The sequence below is a fragment of the Liolophura sinensis genome, chromosome 6 (assembly GCF_032854445.1).
Source record: "Liolophura sinensis isolate JHLJ2023 chromosome 6, CUHK_Ljap_v2, whole genome shotgun sequence".
In the NCBI taxonomy this organism is placed as follows: domain Eukaryota; kingdom Metazoa; phylum Mollusca; class Polyplacophora; order Chitonida; family Chitonidae; genus Liolophura; species Liolophura sinensis.
The window spans coordinates 44,989,602-45,004,774 of NC_088300.1; the positions used below are offsets into that span (position 1 = coordinate 44,989,602).

Here is a 15,173-nt window from a genome sequence, read left to right on the forward strand (position 1 = left end):
GGTCTTCCTTGAGCCAACACAACGCCTGGTCGAGCGGCTCATGCTGATCGAGTCACCATTCAGCCAATGTATAGGCTGAGCCGTTGCTATAGCGGCGCATGCAGGGAAAACTGCCAGCACTGGTGACCGCTCGATCGGGTCGGTTCCAGCTGGTTTTAACCGATCTCGAACTGCCAGTACAAAGGTTTTATACAGTCGCAGGCACATTCAGTGTTTATCACTGGGGCATCGGATCTGTGCATTTGTGAGCGGATATGACCGGATTCTGAACGAATACATAGCGCTCTCTCACTCCATGTGAGCACATAGGTGGAGCGGTGAAGATATCAACCTTTCTTCAAGTGCAGTATTTTCCAGATACGACCAGGTAGGCAATCCACGCCTATTTTATTTTAGCCATTCATCCTTTTGCTCATTATATACCATATATAAGTAGTTGTTGCGCATACAACAGCTGGTGTAGTGATAGCATTAGTCCTTTTGTCTGCCATCTGAGAGTTCTGACAAAAATATATTAGCCCAAAGCTCTGTTTGTAATATATGCTGACGTCAGCAGGGCCATCAAAATCGAAATGTCGGTTGACTCTGGCTTGTCCTGTGCTGTCCGTAGCTGACAGCCCCAGCTAGTTTGTTTATGTATAGTATATAGACAATAATATACGTTGATGATATCAGCATCCTCTCATACTTCATTCCATTATAACAGTTAAACTTATGACGTGATATATTTCCGCTGATACTCGCAACAAATGTTATATAATCTGTTAAATTTAACAGAATTCTGTTTTTCGAGCAGATTATTCTGTAAAATACAGCGCAAATATTCGAGTAATTCAACATATACATTCTATTTGAGCACATTATGTTGAATATAACACAGTATTACATTATAACAGCAGAATACATTCTGTGGTCACTCGGACAACACACGGCCTGTTAAAACTAACAGATAGTTTTATGAATGTATTGTGTGCGCATTTATACAGTATGACCTTATACATGTAGAACGTTATTCGCCTGATCCGAACCAGCTTGGAGTTAAAATGTTCGCTATATATAGACCTATTTGGAGAGTCAGGCAGATTGTCTTTGTGTGCCATTCTTCCTGTTTGATTAGGAGCCTTGGGATAGTTAGCTGTGGTCTAACACGTGAGTAGTAAAACTAACCCACCAGACTCGATGTGTTGTTGCGGTCGGGAGTGTGTCAAAAGATTAGAGGCAATCTAATTCTGGTATAAAAATGATACTGGGCTTAAATCCTGTAATTTAATATATGCTTGAACAACGGGACTTGCAACCACCATGTATCTGTGCAGTGGCGTCGGAAGCAGTACAAATGATGGCCGTACCACTTCTCATAAAAACAAAACAAAAAAAACAACAAAAAACAGTTGAACCAAGTTAAAGGTGACCAGCAAAATGAATGCCCATCTAGGCACTGTACACTATTAATCACATAAAACTGTAATGGATCTATGTGAAGAATAAAACCCCATAAAACGATTTCAGGGCATCTCCAGTGGTCATTCATCTCAAAGCATCCGGGGCCTAGGCGGCCCGTGGACCCTTGACTGATGGACGTACTACTTTCAAATTGCTTCCGACGCGCTTGTTGGCAGAGGTCATTTCAGCACGGAATCGGTTTCTGAGATGCCATGTTTCTGTCGGATTTTTTTCTAATAAAAAACAACATGGAGAGTAAAAGCAGCGACGACAGTGTCATATTTGCCAAATACAGTCACATCTAACCGATGAAATATGTCCTCTTCAATCAGGATTTTATTCTAACTGCTCTTGTAAATGCTTAAATAGTACCAAAATGTACGCCCCTAGCACCAGGACTTAAGCAGAATTAGGTGAATTAATGCGGAGATGTTAATTGCAAATTGGAGGCCTCTGTAGCCTAGGTGGTTAGCGCGGCGTAATGACACAGGAGCCTCTCATCACCGCTGTGAGTTCAAATCCAACTCATGCTGGTTTTTTTCTCAAGCTCTACATGGGAAGGCCTGTCAGCAATTTACGGATGATCGTCGGTTTACTCTGGGCTCTGCTCGGTCCCCCCCCCCCCCATAATGCTGACCGCTGTCGTATAAGTGAAATATTCTTGAGTATGGGCTAAAACACCAAACAAATAAATAAACAAATAAAAAATTACAAATTTATTAGACGTCATTCGTCTATAGAATTATTCACAATGCCGTGTTGTTTTCATATTTAGCATCTTAACAATGCACCTGAACACCATTTTGGTCACTTTGAAATATACTGCGAGCCTAGCCGCGGCGAAACTTGCCTGACTTTTCTACGATTTTGTTGGTCAACTGTAACTATGGCGGACGTGGCCAGACTACATTGAGTATTAGACTTTCTTAGTAAACGTTAACTAAAGCTGACCGGGCTTTTCCAACATTTTGTGCACTAGGTAACTGCACTGGTGTATGCACCTGATAATTCTATTGTATTTTGCATCTATTAATCCCATATACTGTATTATGCACTGACCTGTATATGACAAGCGATAACATCTTGTCACATTATGGGCCGATTTCACAAAGCCATTTCTGCTCGTATCAAAATTCCAAATACGATCTGAAATCTTGTTTTGGGGCTTTAGATATCCCAATTTTGCCTCCCCTCATCAATTTTGTCTTAAGACAAATGTGTCCAAATTTCAACTTTCAGTACCAAAAACTAAGCATCGTACAGAGTTTTTAAATGTTGACTTAAGTCAGAAAGAGCTTCGTGGAATCGGCTTCCGCTCCGTACGCCTATGACGCAGTGGTAACGTGTTTTACGTGTTTTAATCATGTGAGTGCAAGTGTGCGCCTCATTATATATATAGCCTCATTGGTGATCTAAATGCTGTTTATATTAGTACTTAGGTATTTCAACAGTGTCTGTATGGATTGTAACGAGGATTAGGTACACATGGGGGAAGTTATGTACTCGTAATTTGTAAACACGTTCATACGGTATACAAACATAGTAAATGCCACTTCTGTGTTCTGGTCCACAGTTATTCAGATAATTCTAGGATCATTTATATTGTTTGCATGACGAAACAATTATTGGGAAATGGAACAAAAGGTTGCCGCATTATTTATTTACAAACATTATCTGGAGACAATGGCTATCATTGACTTTCTTGTAAACGATCCTTGTATGGGGCAGCATTGTTTGGCTGATTTGCATGTCGTTTGTCATTTGTATATAGCCACACGTCAACGTACAGTTGAAGGTTACGCGATAAGGTACCTGTAAATTTACACGACACATTTATCATCAGACATTCAAAGTGCCTGAAACTCCTGTTTTCACGAAACAAACCGCATTACAAGCCTCAGACAATCAGTTCTCGGAGACCATCCCGGCCCGCTATCTCATTGGATGATTTATTCTGCATCTAAGGAGCCTGTAAGATAGGTATATCCTGGATGTCAGATCTTGCCGTCAGAATACCACCAGAATTCACCAATATTGTTAGGTTTCCTAATCAGCTTCGTTCTATTTGGCGTATAGAGTGAAGAGTTATGTTGTAGAGAACCTGTGCATGCATGGGCTAATGGGATTCTTCTACTCGGTATAGAATAGCTAGCCAAACTTTTTGGTACCAGGGTTCTGCTGTACTCTGTAGAAAATAGCCGGTAAGACCGTTGGGCATAAGCAAGGTTTTTGTACATGTTATAGAATAGCCTATGCACCAAACTGTTGTCTAAATAGGATGTTTCTACCCAGTACTGAACACCAACAAAAACTTGGTAAATAAGGTGTTTCCAAATGGTATAAAATAGGTCGCGAAGCTGTTGTTTCGCGGAGTGTTTCTACATGGTATTGAATAGCAAGACTTGATTAATAATGTGTTTCTACACGGTATAGATCAAGGGTGTTTCTATCAGGTATTGGCAAGCAAACGTTGGTTAATAAAGTGTGTCTACACGCTATGGAATAGCCAACAAAATGTTGTGTAATAGAGTGTTTCTATCCAGTATTGAATAGCCAGCGAATTTGGATTATAAGGTGTTTCTAGTGTGTATAAATAGCCCACCAAATGCTGTGTGATAGGGAGTTTCTACCCGGCATTGAATAGCAAGCAAAACTGGGTTAATAAGATGTTTCTACAGGGTATAGAATAGCCCACCAAACTGTTGTGTACCCTATCTAATGAACAATATACTGATGTCTTTACTTTTCCAAAAGGTTGATAAAGAAATGTAATATTCTGCTTTCAACACTACTAATAGCTGTTTCAAATGTTAGAAGAATTAGGGTAATAAGGGTTTTTTACACAATGTTTTGATACGGTATAGAACAGCTTGCCAATTGTAAACCTAAACACACAAGGAAATTGAGAACCCTTGCAAACACGTGCAACCAATGCAAAGTCAAGCTGTACCTTTAGCTTCCGATACTTCTGTTATGTGCACGACTGCCGTCAGTTTCTAAATATAGCTTGCCACTGTTTACATATGCTAAGTTCAGGGAGTGCTGTCTGCCTCTACCTTAGAATATTCCAGAATGCGCTCAGTTCGGTTCCTGTTTGTTTACATCAAGTGTTCAGGAATTTTCTTATTCTGGACAATTCCACCAGGCTATATAAGACGGGAGAGAACGGAGAGACGAGGAGAAAGGAGAATTATTGAAAGTTTGGATGCTTTCGCTGTGTATTACTTTAGTAAGCCTTTTGTGCTGAATTTTGGTGTCTCTGTAGCCTCTGGCTTTGTTATATCCTATCTCCACCGAGCACTTGTTCAGTCTGAACTTGTATGTTTAATTTGTGCTCTTTGTATACACAGTGCTTATTAGTACACGGACCCTGTCTGTGGAATTTTGTGTATATTTCGTCATACACTCAGTTATACTGTGGATTTTCCCTCTTGTGAATTTGCCTCTGAGCATTTATGCCTGTGTGGTATATATATTGTGGAATATATGCGTCTGTTTGGACTTGACACCGCAAGTACTTTAGTATTTGTATAGATACTGCTATCCTTTCTTGTTAAACATAAGTACTTTAGTATTTGTATAAGTCTTATTATCTGTTCTTGTTAAGCTAATAAATTGTTGTAAAATAAAATCTGCTGGTTTTGGTTATTTTTTTGTGCGGCTAAACTGTCGTGTATTTCGAACAAGCCATCTCTTTATAATACAGACAGTTTGGGTCGTAACACTTCATATATACGTCTGCATTTATTTACAGACAATCGCAAAGACAGACGGAAATAAGGCTATTCATGATGGCGGCGAATAGAAAACGAGGAGGAAGAGAAGAAGACAGGATGATGACGTCTGGGCCCAGCGGAGAGAGTGACTCCATCTGTAGCACGGATACCATCCAGTCGGACAAGATCGTGGAGCCCCCTGACGGCGGCTGGGGATGGGTGATCGTTTTCGCCGCCTTCATGTGTGCCTTCATCATAGATGGCGTGACCAATTCATTCGGCGTGTTCTACGTGGAGTTCCTGGACTACTTTCAGGCGGACAAAGCTGTGACGGCACTGGCTGGATCCTTGATCTGCGGTTGCTTCCTGACCTTTGGTATGACAGATGTACAGCTTGCTCCTGATTGTACTGCTCAGTCCATGATGATAATCCTGTCTAGTTTCTTCGCACCCACCCCATCTCATGCTTAATTAGTGATTCATTCAGATAACTAAATAATCCACTAAAAATGCAAGCATGTTAACGTGTCTGTAATCAGATAAGGTCTTCTTTCCGTGATGACAAATTCTGATAAGCATTTTTAAGATGGATTCTGTGTGTAATACTTTCCATTTCATTGACTGAAAACTAAACACTGAACGTAAAGCTATCGATAAGCATGTCGACTTAAATATGCCTTGATTATAGGTGCAGTGATTAAATAAAGCATTTTAAAATTTTTAGCCTTCGTCGCGTTATGATCTATGGCTTAATGATTACGACTCGGTTGTAACAGATAAACATACATGTACATACAACAAGTTTTTAACAGTAGTACTAATAATAGAAATAAGACAAAATAAATAACTACGTCTCCCCCGTGTCCTCTATGGATGTCTGACAATGACTCTATTTCATTTCAGCATTCATAACTCCCCATGGTCATATACTCGGGCCTAGACAGTCTTCCTGTTTTTTTCATGGCATACCGGGTATATTCAGAAAATGGACATCGTTTTAAATATTCTTTTTTCTTACTTTCTTGATTTCAGTTGTGTCTCAACCCTGAACAGGATCGCCGACGACAGATAGAACAGGGTGTAGAGAAGAAAGTATTGTGTAAGGTCACACTAGTTAACTATTGTTACCGGTTTACGTAAGTTACCATGGTAAGACTCAATGTGGAAGTGTGTTGGTTGTCAGCTGACCCCGGCCTGACAACGTTCTTGTCCTCATCACGTCACTTCCTGTTTACAGGCGCTATATCAAGTCCCTTGGTTTCTCGCTTCGGTTGTCGGTCGGTGGCATTCGTCGGGGGCATTGTTACATCAGTGTCCCTTGTTCTCTGCAGCTTCAGCCCAAACATCGAGAGCTTCCTTTTTACATACGGCTGTCTAGCAGGTAGTACCATTCATCCTGTGTTCCTCAACGAACAGTTGTTCTTGGAAATGTCTTAATTGCAGTACACCTTAGTATGAGTTCAGTCCATCACGAATCCTGTGATCATTTGAAACAAATTTATGGAGCAATCCATCATGCAAGTTGGTGTGATTAAGACCTTTAGTTTTGACAGTCATTAAAATTTAATTCCTTTTTCGAAAAATATTTGGTTAAGCCTTTGAATATAACAAGATTTCACGCTGGAAATTGCGCATACTTGCATGTGTTTCCTTGTGAATATCTGTGCTGATAGTCGCACAAGACAAAATACCGCTAGAATAAGATATAACACTTTTCTAATGTTACAGGTGTAGGGTTGGGTCTGGTTTACGTGCCTTCCATGCTTATTGTGAACTTCTACTTCGACAAGAAGCGTGGGATTGCCTCTGGTATAGTCACTTCCGGTGCAGGAGTCGGTGTGGTGGCCATGGCAAAGTTGTCGCAGTGTCTGCTCAAAGAATATGGTTGGAAAGGCGCGCATATGATTATTGCTGGCGTCGCCTTAAACTTGTGCGTGTGTGCCTGTCTGTTTCAACCGCTGCGTGTGAAGCGACGGGTGCTGGAGGCTGAGGAAGAGTGGGACGCCGGAGTGGAAGAGGTGGTCGCAATGGACACTGCCACAGGCAAGCTCCCGACCCCCATACTGCCAGTAACCCCAGCCTGGTCCCCTGTGCCGCATCCACGCTCGCACGTCATCAATAACTGCGTGTACAACAGTCGCTACATGTCCTTACCGATGGTGGAAGGAGAGAATAAGAGTCATTACTATTCAACGTTCCGCTCTAAGCCTGCTCTGATTCCTTACATGGCGACAGTCCGAGGCACAGCAGCGTCGAGGAGCACGGAATTTGTGAATCATACTAAAGGTTCAGACACCAACCCAGCCCGACCGTATACCAGTATGTTCACTGTCAGCACGACCCCTTCCTCAGAGGCTAGGTCATCCTCCAAGCAACAGACGAAGATGGTCACGATGAGCCCTCTAGTGCGCAAAGACATCTTCTTCAGTGGCAGTGTGATGTCTCTAGAACAGTTTAAATCCCAGCCAGATATGAAACATTATATCGCCAGTATCATGGTAGAGGAGGAAGAGAGCTCACTATCATCGAATCAAGGGTCCAAGATGGTGTGCGGATCAAACTGCTCAAACTTCGACTTATCTTTTTTTAAATCCATGACATTCAACATTTTCTGTGTGTCGTCGATGTTGATCCAAATTGCTGGCTTCATCCCTGCTTTTTATTTGGGGAATTACGCTCAGTCGCTAGGACTGGATGCCAGCAACGTCTCCACATTCCTTACATGCATAGGTTAGCATACCATCTACCATTGCACAAGCGCTCAGCTATCTCAAATACACATAGTAACGAGGAAATTTGTGAGCAAGTAACGAGAAAATTGAGCAAACATACACAGTTTGAATAGTAATCCATAATATATATATATATATATATATATATATATATATATATATATATATATATATATATATTGCATAGTGTAAGATAATCATAACCCATGCAGGGTTCAGGTATACATACATATCCGGAAATGCTTTATATGACTGAAAAATGTTGCTTTTTCCTTGACTTTTTTGTTTCATACAAATTTTTCTTTGGTTGCATGCAGGTTTTTCTTGTATCATCGGTCGTCTGTTAAGCGGAGCGTTGGCCTCCTGGAAACCCCATCAGTGTTTGAACATCATGGCCGTCAGTCTAACGCTTACCGGCGTAGTCTGTGCTCTATACTCAGTCTGTAAGACTGTCCTTCATATCTGTGTCACTTCATCCCTATTCGGCTTCTTAATAGGTACGTGTATCTACCCTCAGATTGATGACTGTATAATAAGCGGCTACACAGAAGTGGTATGAAAAACGAACGCGGCAATTATTCTTTCAGGTAAATGTAAGCTTAAAGCAGTGTTGCGTCTCACTTCCATTCGTTAAAAAGTAGAGAAATCCGATTCCATGTGTTTTACCTTGTTTTCTGAAAAGAGCATATGTGCCCCTGCAGGTTTCTTCCCACCAGTTCAGCCGATGCTTTTGGTTCGGTACCTAGGACTGGAGAAGCTCTCAGCATCATTTGGTCTCTCCACGGGCCTCAAGGGCTTGGCAACCATGGTTGGTCCTCCTCTTGCAGGTAAGAGTTCAAGTCAGTGATTATAAGCACACTGGATGGATAGACTGGTATCAGCGGAGCACGGTGCCGGTGTTTAAATTGGCAAGGTAAACTGACAAGAGGCCGTACTTCACCATCAACTATCTATACTACAGTCTTTTATGTTATAAAGTAATACAATATTGAGGATGGGGGCTAAATAGTCCACCGCGATTATATCATTATAAGCTAATCAGTTGTTTAATAATTGAAATGTGTGTAAATTACAACTCAAGCTATTCATTGTGACATTATATGAACAGTGAGATGATGCTGTTTCCATGCATGTGACTTAATGCTTTAGGGCTCAAGGAGGCATTCATTTTTTCGGTTTTTTTTCTCCAGGTGTCCTTTTGGAATCTACGGGTACGTACATCGCGCCATTTTGTTTTGGTGGCGCGTGTTTGTCCATAGCCGGCTTTTTACATTGGGTAGTCCCTTTTGTGGATGATAGGGACGGCGACTGTAAGCTCCCGATGGAGCTGGATGTCGTTAGTTGTGACAGTGGTAGCCAAACAGGGGAGAGCCTGGTGGAGAGCGAGGACGAGGCGAGCGGAAATACCTGCCAAGTGAAGATGCATCCGTCTGTATAAGTGTATGACCAGAATAAGATGACACCCAAACACTGGGCCAATTTAGGGTCAGGCTCCTTGTAAGGCGCCATTAAAGAGTCATTCTATCATCAGCGTCAACAAACATTTACGGAAGAGCAACGCAAAAACGTCTTTTGGCTTTCCAGATTCACTGGTGTGTTTTCTATGCACAACAACGAATGTTACCAAAGATACCTGAGCACAAATTAAAAGGTCAATCCAACTAAAAATTAGACTTCCAGGACCCGTTGTGGCTCATAACTCACAGATGATTTTCTTCAGTAAGATGGGTGAAGTATTCTCTTGCGGTGTTTACATTCCCCAATCATTCAATCAAAGTCTATGCTTCGATCCCATATAGCCTCTTGGTGATTGCAGTACCGTGCGTCTTCCCATATGTCACACCATATGTCACGAACGAAAAACTTCATTTCCACAGTGAAGTGAACTTTAATTATGTACTTGTATATACTTCTGCTTACACTTCACTGAATAATAATATATATTTTGTAATGAAATCTCCGCATCAAAAATACATCCATTTACCGATACTTTTGGCGCACTAGGTACGTGATACAATATCAATGAAAAACATACTTACCTATCGTTGCTTTACTTAACTTTAATTCCTTTGCTTTCAGGGTATAAGGCCTATCAGAATCTCTAAACTTATCAGTGGCTGACTATGTATTATTTACATAGCATTTGTAGAAATAATATTCGATCCGAATCTCCAATTGTTCATTTATAAATGTCTAAACATTTAATTTTACATGTGGTGGGAGATCTCCTTTGTTTATTAGGTTGGATTGTAAAGCTTACGGGTTTGAAACTGAATCAAATTGGGTATCTATGGTTCCTCTTAGAGATCTGTTTACGCATTTGTGCTGGTCAACAACGTAACCCATAACACGGCACTGGCGGAAACGACTAGCTGGTTTTTGGGGTGTTCTATCTTGTACTTTGTATTCGTTACGTTTGTTTTATTTTCAATATATTCATGAAAATCTGTACGTGTTGCTCGCGTGCGCGCGTTTCCTTCATATTTGGCCCGGTAATTAGCGACTGTTATAGACGTTTGCAATCTGAGTGAGTTTCCGCCAGTAGTAACAACTGGGTTTCATGTGTATGTTTGCAATTCAATGTTTTTCTCCGCTACCAAACTTGTATCTGGGACTAGCCATTTGTTTTGGGTTGAATTCCTGACTTGAATATACAAAATATTTTTTTGAAATGTATACCTTTTGGTGTTATATTTGTTGCGGACATGTTTTAAGGTCCTGTTTGCTGTTTATTGTTTTTAGTACTCCCGGTGGGTAATGTACTATTAGTGTAAGCATTCATATTGAATGTTCGTGCATCATGGAGCATATGATCCTGCATGACGTTGTCATCGCTTTCTACGATGGTTGCGATATGCTGGATATTATATGCGATGAGATCTCATGCATAATAACCCCTTCTCACAATATTGCCATGACCCCTCACAATATTGCCATGTCTTATATACTGTGTTGTTTGGGTGCATAGCATACCATTTTTCTCCTCAGTTAATTCCAATCACGTTTTAGGCACATCAATCAAATGATTCCTTGATGTTATCCATGAACAAAAACAATGAAAATTTTACATTTGTAAATGTTTAAGGATTGTCTCAACACCGGGACTTGTTTTATTCTGTCATAGTGCTGACCTCTGTGAGACTTTATACTGTCCTGTTACGCTGGTCACGAGATAGCTCCAAGTGCGTAAATGTGCACATACATGTATATTGATTGTCTCAAGAAGGGTTTGTATTATTTCGTCACAGTGCTGGACCCAGTGGAACAAACAAAGAATAAACATTGAAGTCTGTTTTTCTCACTCTGTCGTCATGTGTGATTTGTGGACGAACATTGACTAGAAAGTAGTGGTCGCGAGACTCATCTCGTTGCTAATATCAGTAACTGTCACATACAAGTTTTTAATCTTTTGATCTGTATTTGTTACCACTATCTACAGCAGTAAATGAACTCTGTACCCTAATGGCTGGGATCAATAATACCACAGACTCGAATCCAATTCTCGCTAGTCGTAGTCTTCCAGAATGAGCAGGTTATCGTTCCGTCCGTTGATGTAAAATCTCTATCAACGTTCACCCTCAAAAACAGCCTACATCGTCCTATAAACAGTATCCGTAATATAGCCATTGCCACGCACACGTACCACTTACTTACTACCAAGGTGAAACTTACTACCAAGCTGGGTCGCCGTCGCATAAATGAAATATTCTTGACTACGACGTGAAACACCAATTAAAAAATACTAGATAAATAAATTGAATCAACTTATACTAGTCACCTACTCCCAAACTTGTGTTCCGTGTGTATAGGTATAAGTAGATAAATATATGGTATTTTCATAGGAACCTCTGCAGCGCCGACCTTGGGAGATATCGTCCTGTGGGGAATGAACAGTTCTGTGATTAGTTCCCTTGTGAAAAATGGTCTGTGATCAAATTCCATGGAAGATATATGATGACGATATATCCAGCATGATCGTGTTATCAAACCTAGTGATTTTTATACAGTTGAAAGCAACTGACATTCTTATCATCCACCACTGTTTAGTTAATTCCTCCAATCTTTGGGAAGTTCATTTGTTTGAGCAAACGGAATTGCTACATGCATGAAAAGAGAAAACATCAGTTTGGGAAACTTGCCCATCTCTTAAGCTGCCTACTATGTATATGGCATCTTAAAACCTCGCGTATCAAAGGTCAAGAAACTGTATAAAGCATCGAAGTAATCCCAGACTGTGAATGCTCAAATGAAAACGTTTGCTATGCCTGGAATGAATTTACTTGTTTCTTGTCAAGAAACTCGTTCCTTCAAACCGGCTTAATGCATGCGTAACAAGATAACAGCACTATTCCGAAAATCTAGTACCATATCTTCTCTAGGACAATCGTATAGTGTATAATTCAATCCAGAGCATCAAACGAAAATTGAGAAGTTCTGCGACCAAATATTCTTCATTTACCCACTGAATGAGAAAAAGAGAATATTTCAAGAACTACAGTGACTACATATCTACAAATTTTGGTCCTCTGGATGCAATGCGAAAAGCTGAAGATGTCTACGGATGTACAAATTGTGGACAAAAATAAGTGGTAAGGGTTATATGTTGAGGCTACTGCTACAACCTGAGCCTTGTCGTAAACATTATTCCCATCGCCTTAAAATAAGAATTTTAAGGAACTGTTGGACTCGACTCATTTAAATCCCTTCTGGAAACTTTCTTTGGAATCTGATAATCTCAAAGCATCGCGAAGCTGTCTCAAACAAGTGAGAAACAAGTTGATGACATGATTTGCAGAGAAGTTTCCAGGGGTTGTCATTGTACAAAGATCAACATAGGCCACTATCATCTTCAGTCAATAATCATATATTATTGTAATGACGTAACTCCAAAGTACGTATTGAAATTAGGATCTGTAATCTCGATCTAGTCATGTAAATGCCTCGGAATTTTCCATCCCCATTGGACTAGGGCCATTTATCGAGGCTATACGCCTACCGGAGATTTCTGACAAACACAAAACAAAATATATTCGCTAATCAATTTAGGTTTTCTGCATTTACCAAGAAGAACTCAAGTTACTGTCGCTCATTCAATTATTCAGATATTCAAGTGTGATATTTAACATCACACTCGAATATCGGCTGTATTTATAGCGTTACAATGATTCTAAAGTTTGAAAAATCTATGTAATTCAACCCGCTTTATAAATTTTATGAGCTTCGTTTACCATTTTGAACGGTAACACATGCACAGACTTGGCTCACATTTTATGAAAAGTAATTATATTTGGATTATTCCAAAATAATAACAAATATATTCGATTGAAGTTACACTGACTGATATACTTGCCACAAATCTCCGTAATGGCTTCTTTAACTTGTTCAGTATGAAAGGGTCATCAGTCCAAAATAGTCGTTTATTCAATACGTACATTGATATCAGAAAACGAATCCAGGACCTTTCGTACGAAAAATTTTGTATGTCATGCCTCCAAATCTTATGCATTATTCCTTTATTTTCACGTGTATATATAGAGCGGTCAGGCTTATTGGAAAAAGAAAACGCGACCCAACACAGGCAGTGCGGGAATCTGACAATTTATGAAGACAGACAATATAACGGTACCATTGTACATGTGCGGTCTCAGGATAGTTGACTCGAGATCTACGTAGATTTACACTACTTTTGCAGGTACATATCCAGAGTAATTATTGAATTACCGGTACTATAAATATTATTCTTTCACATATTATTTCCAAAGTAGGTTATGTTGGTAAGAAGATCTTCCTAAATCTTCCTACGGACCTAAATCAAACAGAACCCAATTTCTGCCCGAATCTACGGCTGTATATATATTCTGTACTGTACATGTACCTGTGATCGGAGCTTTATAGTCTGTACGCAACAAAATGTACCAGCGTGTAAAATGATTTTTATCAAAACTTTGAAAATACATTAAAATTAAATGCCATAAGTATGCATACTAAGACAGAAATATCACCAATGTAAATAAATGCGGTACAACGTTCCTTTCAAAAATCCTAGGAGCTGGATGTAGCCCTTAACGCAGTAATTCTCAAATCTCAAATCCATAGTGCCCTACCAGGAATACCTGTTACAAGGCAGCATATTGGACACCGCCCAGGAGGTCCTCCTCCATCGTCTACGTGGACTCTGTGACAATGCAGAAATGCCACCTGAAACCTTCCATGATCATGAAATGGTCTTTCTCATCAGTAAGTACTGAAATGGAGTACCTGTTCTTAATTTTGTCAATTCAGGACCATTGTTGTGTGTACATTGTTCTTTTATAAACTAGAAGCTATATCTATATATATATTATTTACAATGTGAAATAAGTAAACTCAGATGTCACTCTTTGATATGTAGTCCGTGTGTGATTTAATGTCTCTGTGTGATTTAATGTCTCTGTGTGATATAGTGTTCTTGTGTGATATGATGTGCCTGTGTGATGTTATATCACTGTGTGATACCACTATTTGAGATAATCTCTGTGTAATGTGATGTCCTTATGATATACCTATGTCATGTGTTGTGATGTCACTATTTGAGATAATCTGTGTGATATGAGTTACGTGTGTGATGTTATCTCACTATTTGAGACAATCTGTGTGATATGAGTTACCTGTGTGATGTTATCTCACTATTTGAGACACACTGTGTGATATGAGTAACCTGTGTGATGTTATCTCCCTATTTGACACAATCTTTGAGATGAGTTACCTGTGTGTTGTGATGTCACTATTTGAGACAATCTGTGTGATATGAGTAACCTGTGTGATGTTATCTCCCCATTTGAGACAATCTGTGATATGAGTTACCTGTGTGTTGTGACGTCGCTATTTGAGACAATCTGTGTGATAGGAGTGACCTGTGTGATGTTATGTCCCTATTTGAGACGGTCCGTCTGTGTGATAAGATGTCACTGCATGGTATAATGTCCCTACCATTATCTATATCTCAGAGTTCCTTTATTGTGTGCTTTGACAGCAATAGAACGAATCCCTACAAACTACAGATAATCTTCTATGTACTGCAAGACAACATTGAAACTATTTTTCTTAACGCAGTAATTCCGGGTCAGGCCGCATAAACACTCTCAAATGAGCAAAAAATTATCGTTTTGCATTCACAAAAAGAATCTGTTTTCCGTACCTGTAACATTTTTCTTTCCCTTTTTTTGCCGTGTCCCATTCACGTTTTCGTTAATTATTTGGGCCACGTTCGATGACTAAGGGCTCAGCGAAATCGAAAAAAATT

The 15,173-nt window shown here is 39.9% G+C and overlaps 1 protein-coding gene across 1 annotated transcript; it reads left to right on the forward strand.

Annotated features, from left to right (window-relative positions):
* The first annotated feature begins 150 nt into the window (after nt 1-150).
* LOC135467252 (uncharacterized) lies at nt 151-11,173 on the forward strand. The gene is made up of 8 exons (XM_064745017.1): nt 151-367; nt 5,198-5,624; nt 6,192-6,258; nt 6,301-6,540; nt 6,888-7,889; nt 8,209-8,388; nt 8,593-8,718; nt 9,082-11,173. Exons 2-8 carry the CDS (start codon nt 5,232-5,234, stop codon nt 9,327-9,329), a joined length of 2,256 nt encoding a protein of 751 aa, XP_064601087.1. The 5' UTR covers nt 151-367; nt 5,198-5,231; the 3' UTR covers nt 9,330-11,173.
* The last annotated feature ends 4,000 nt before the right edge of the window (nt 11,174-15,173 follow it).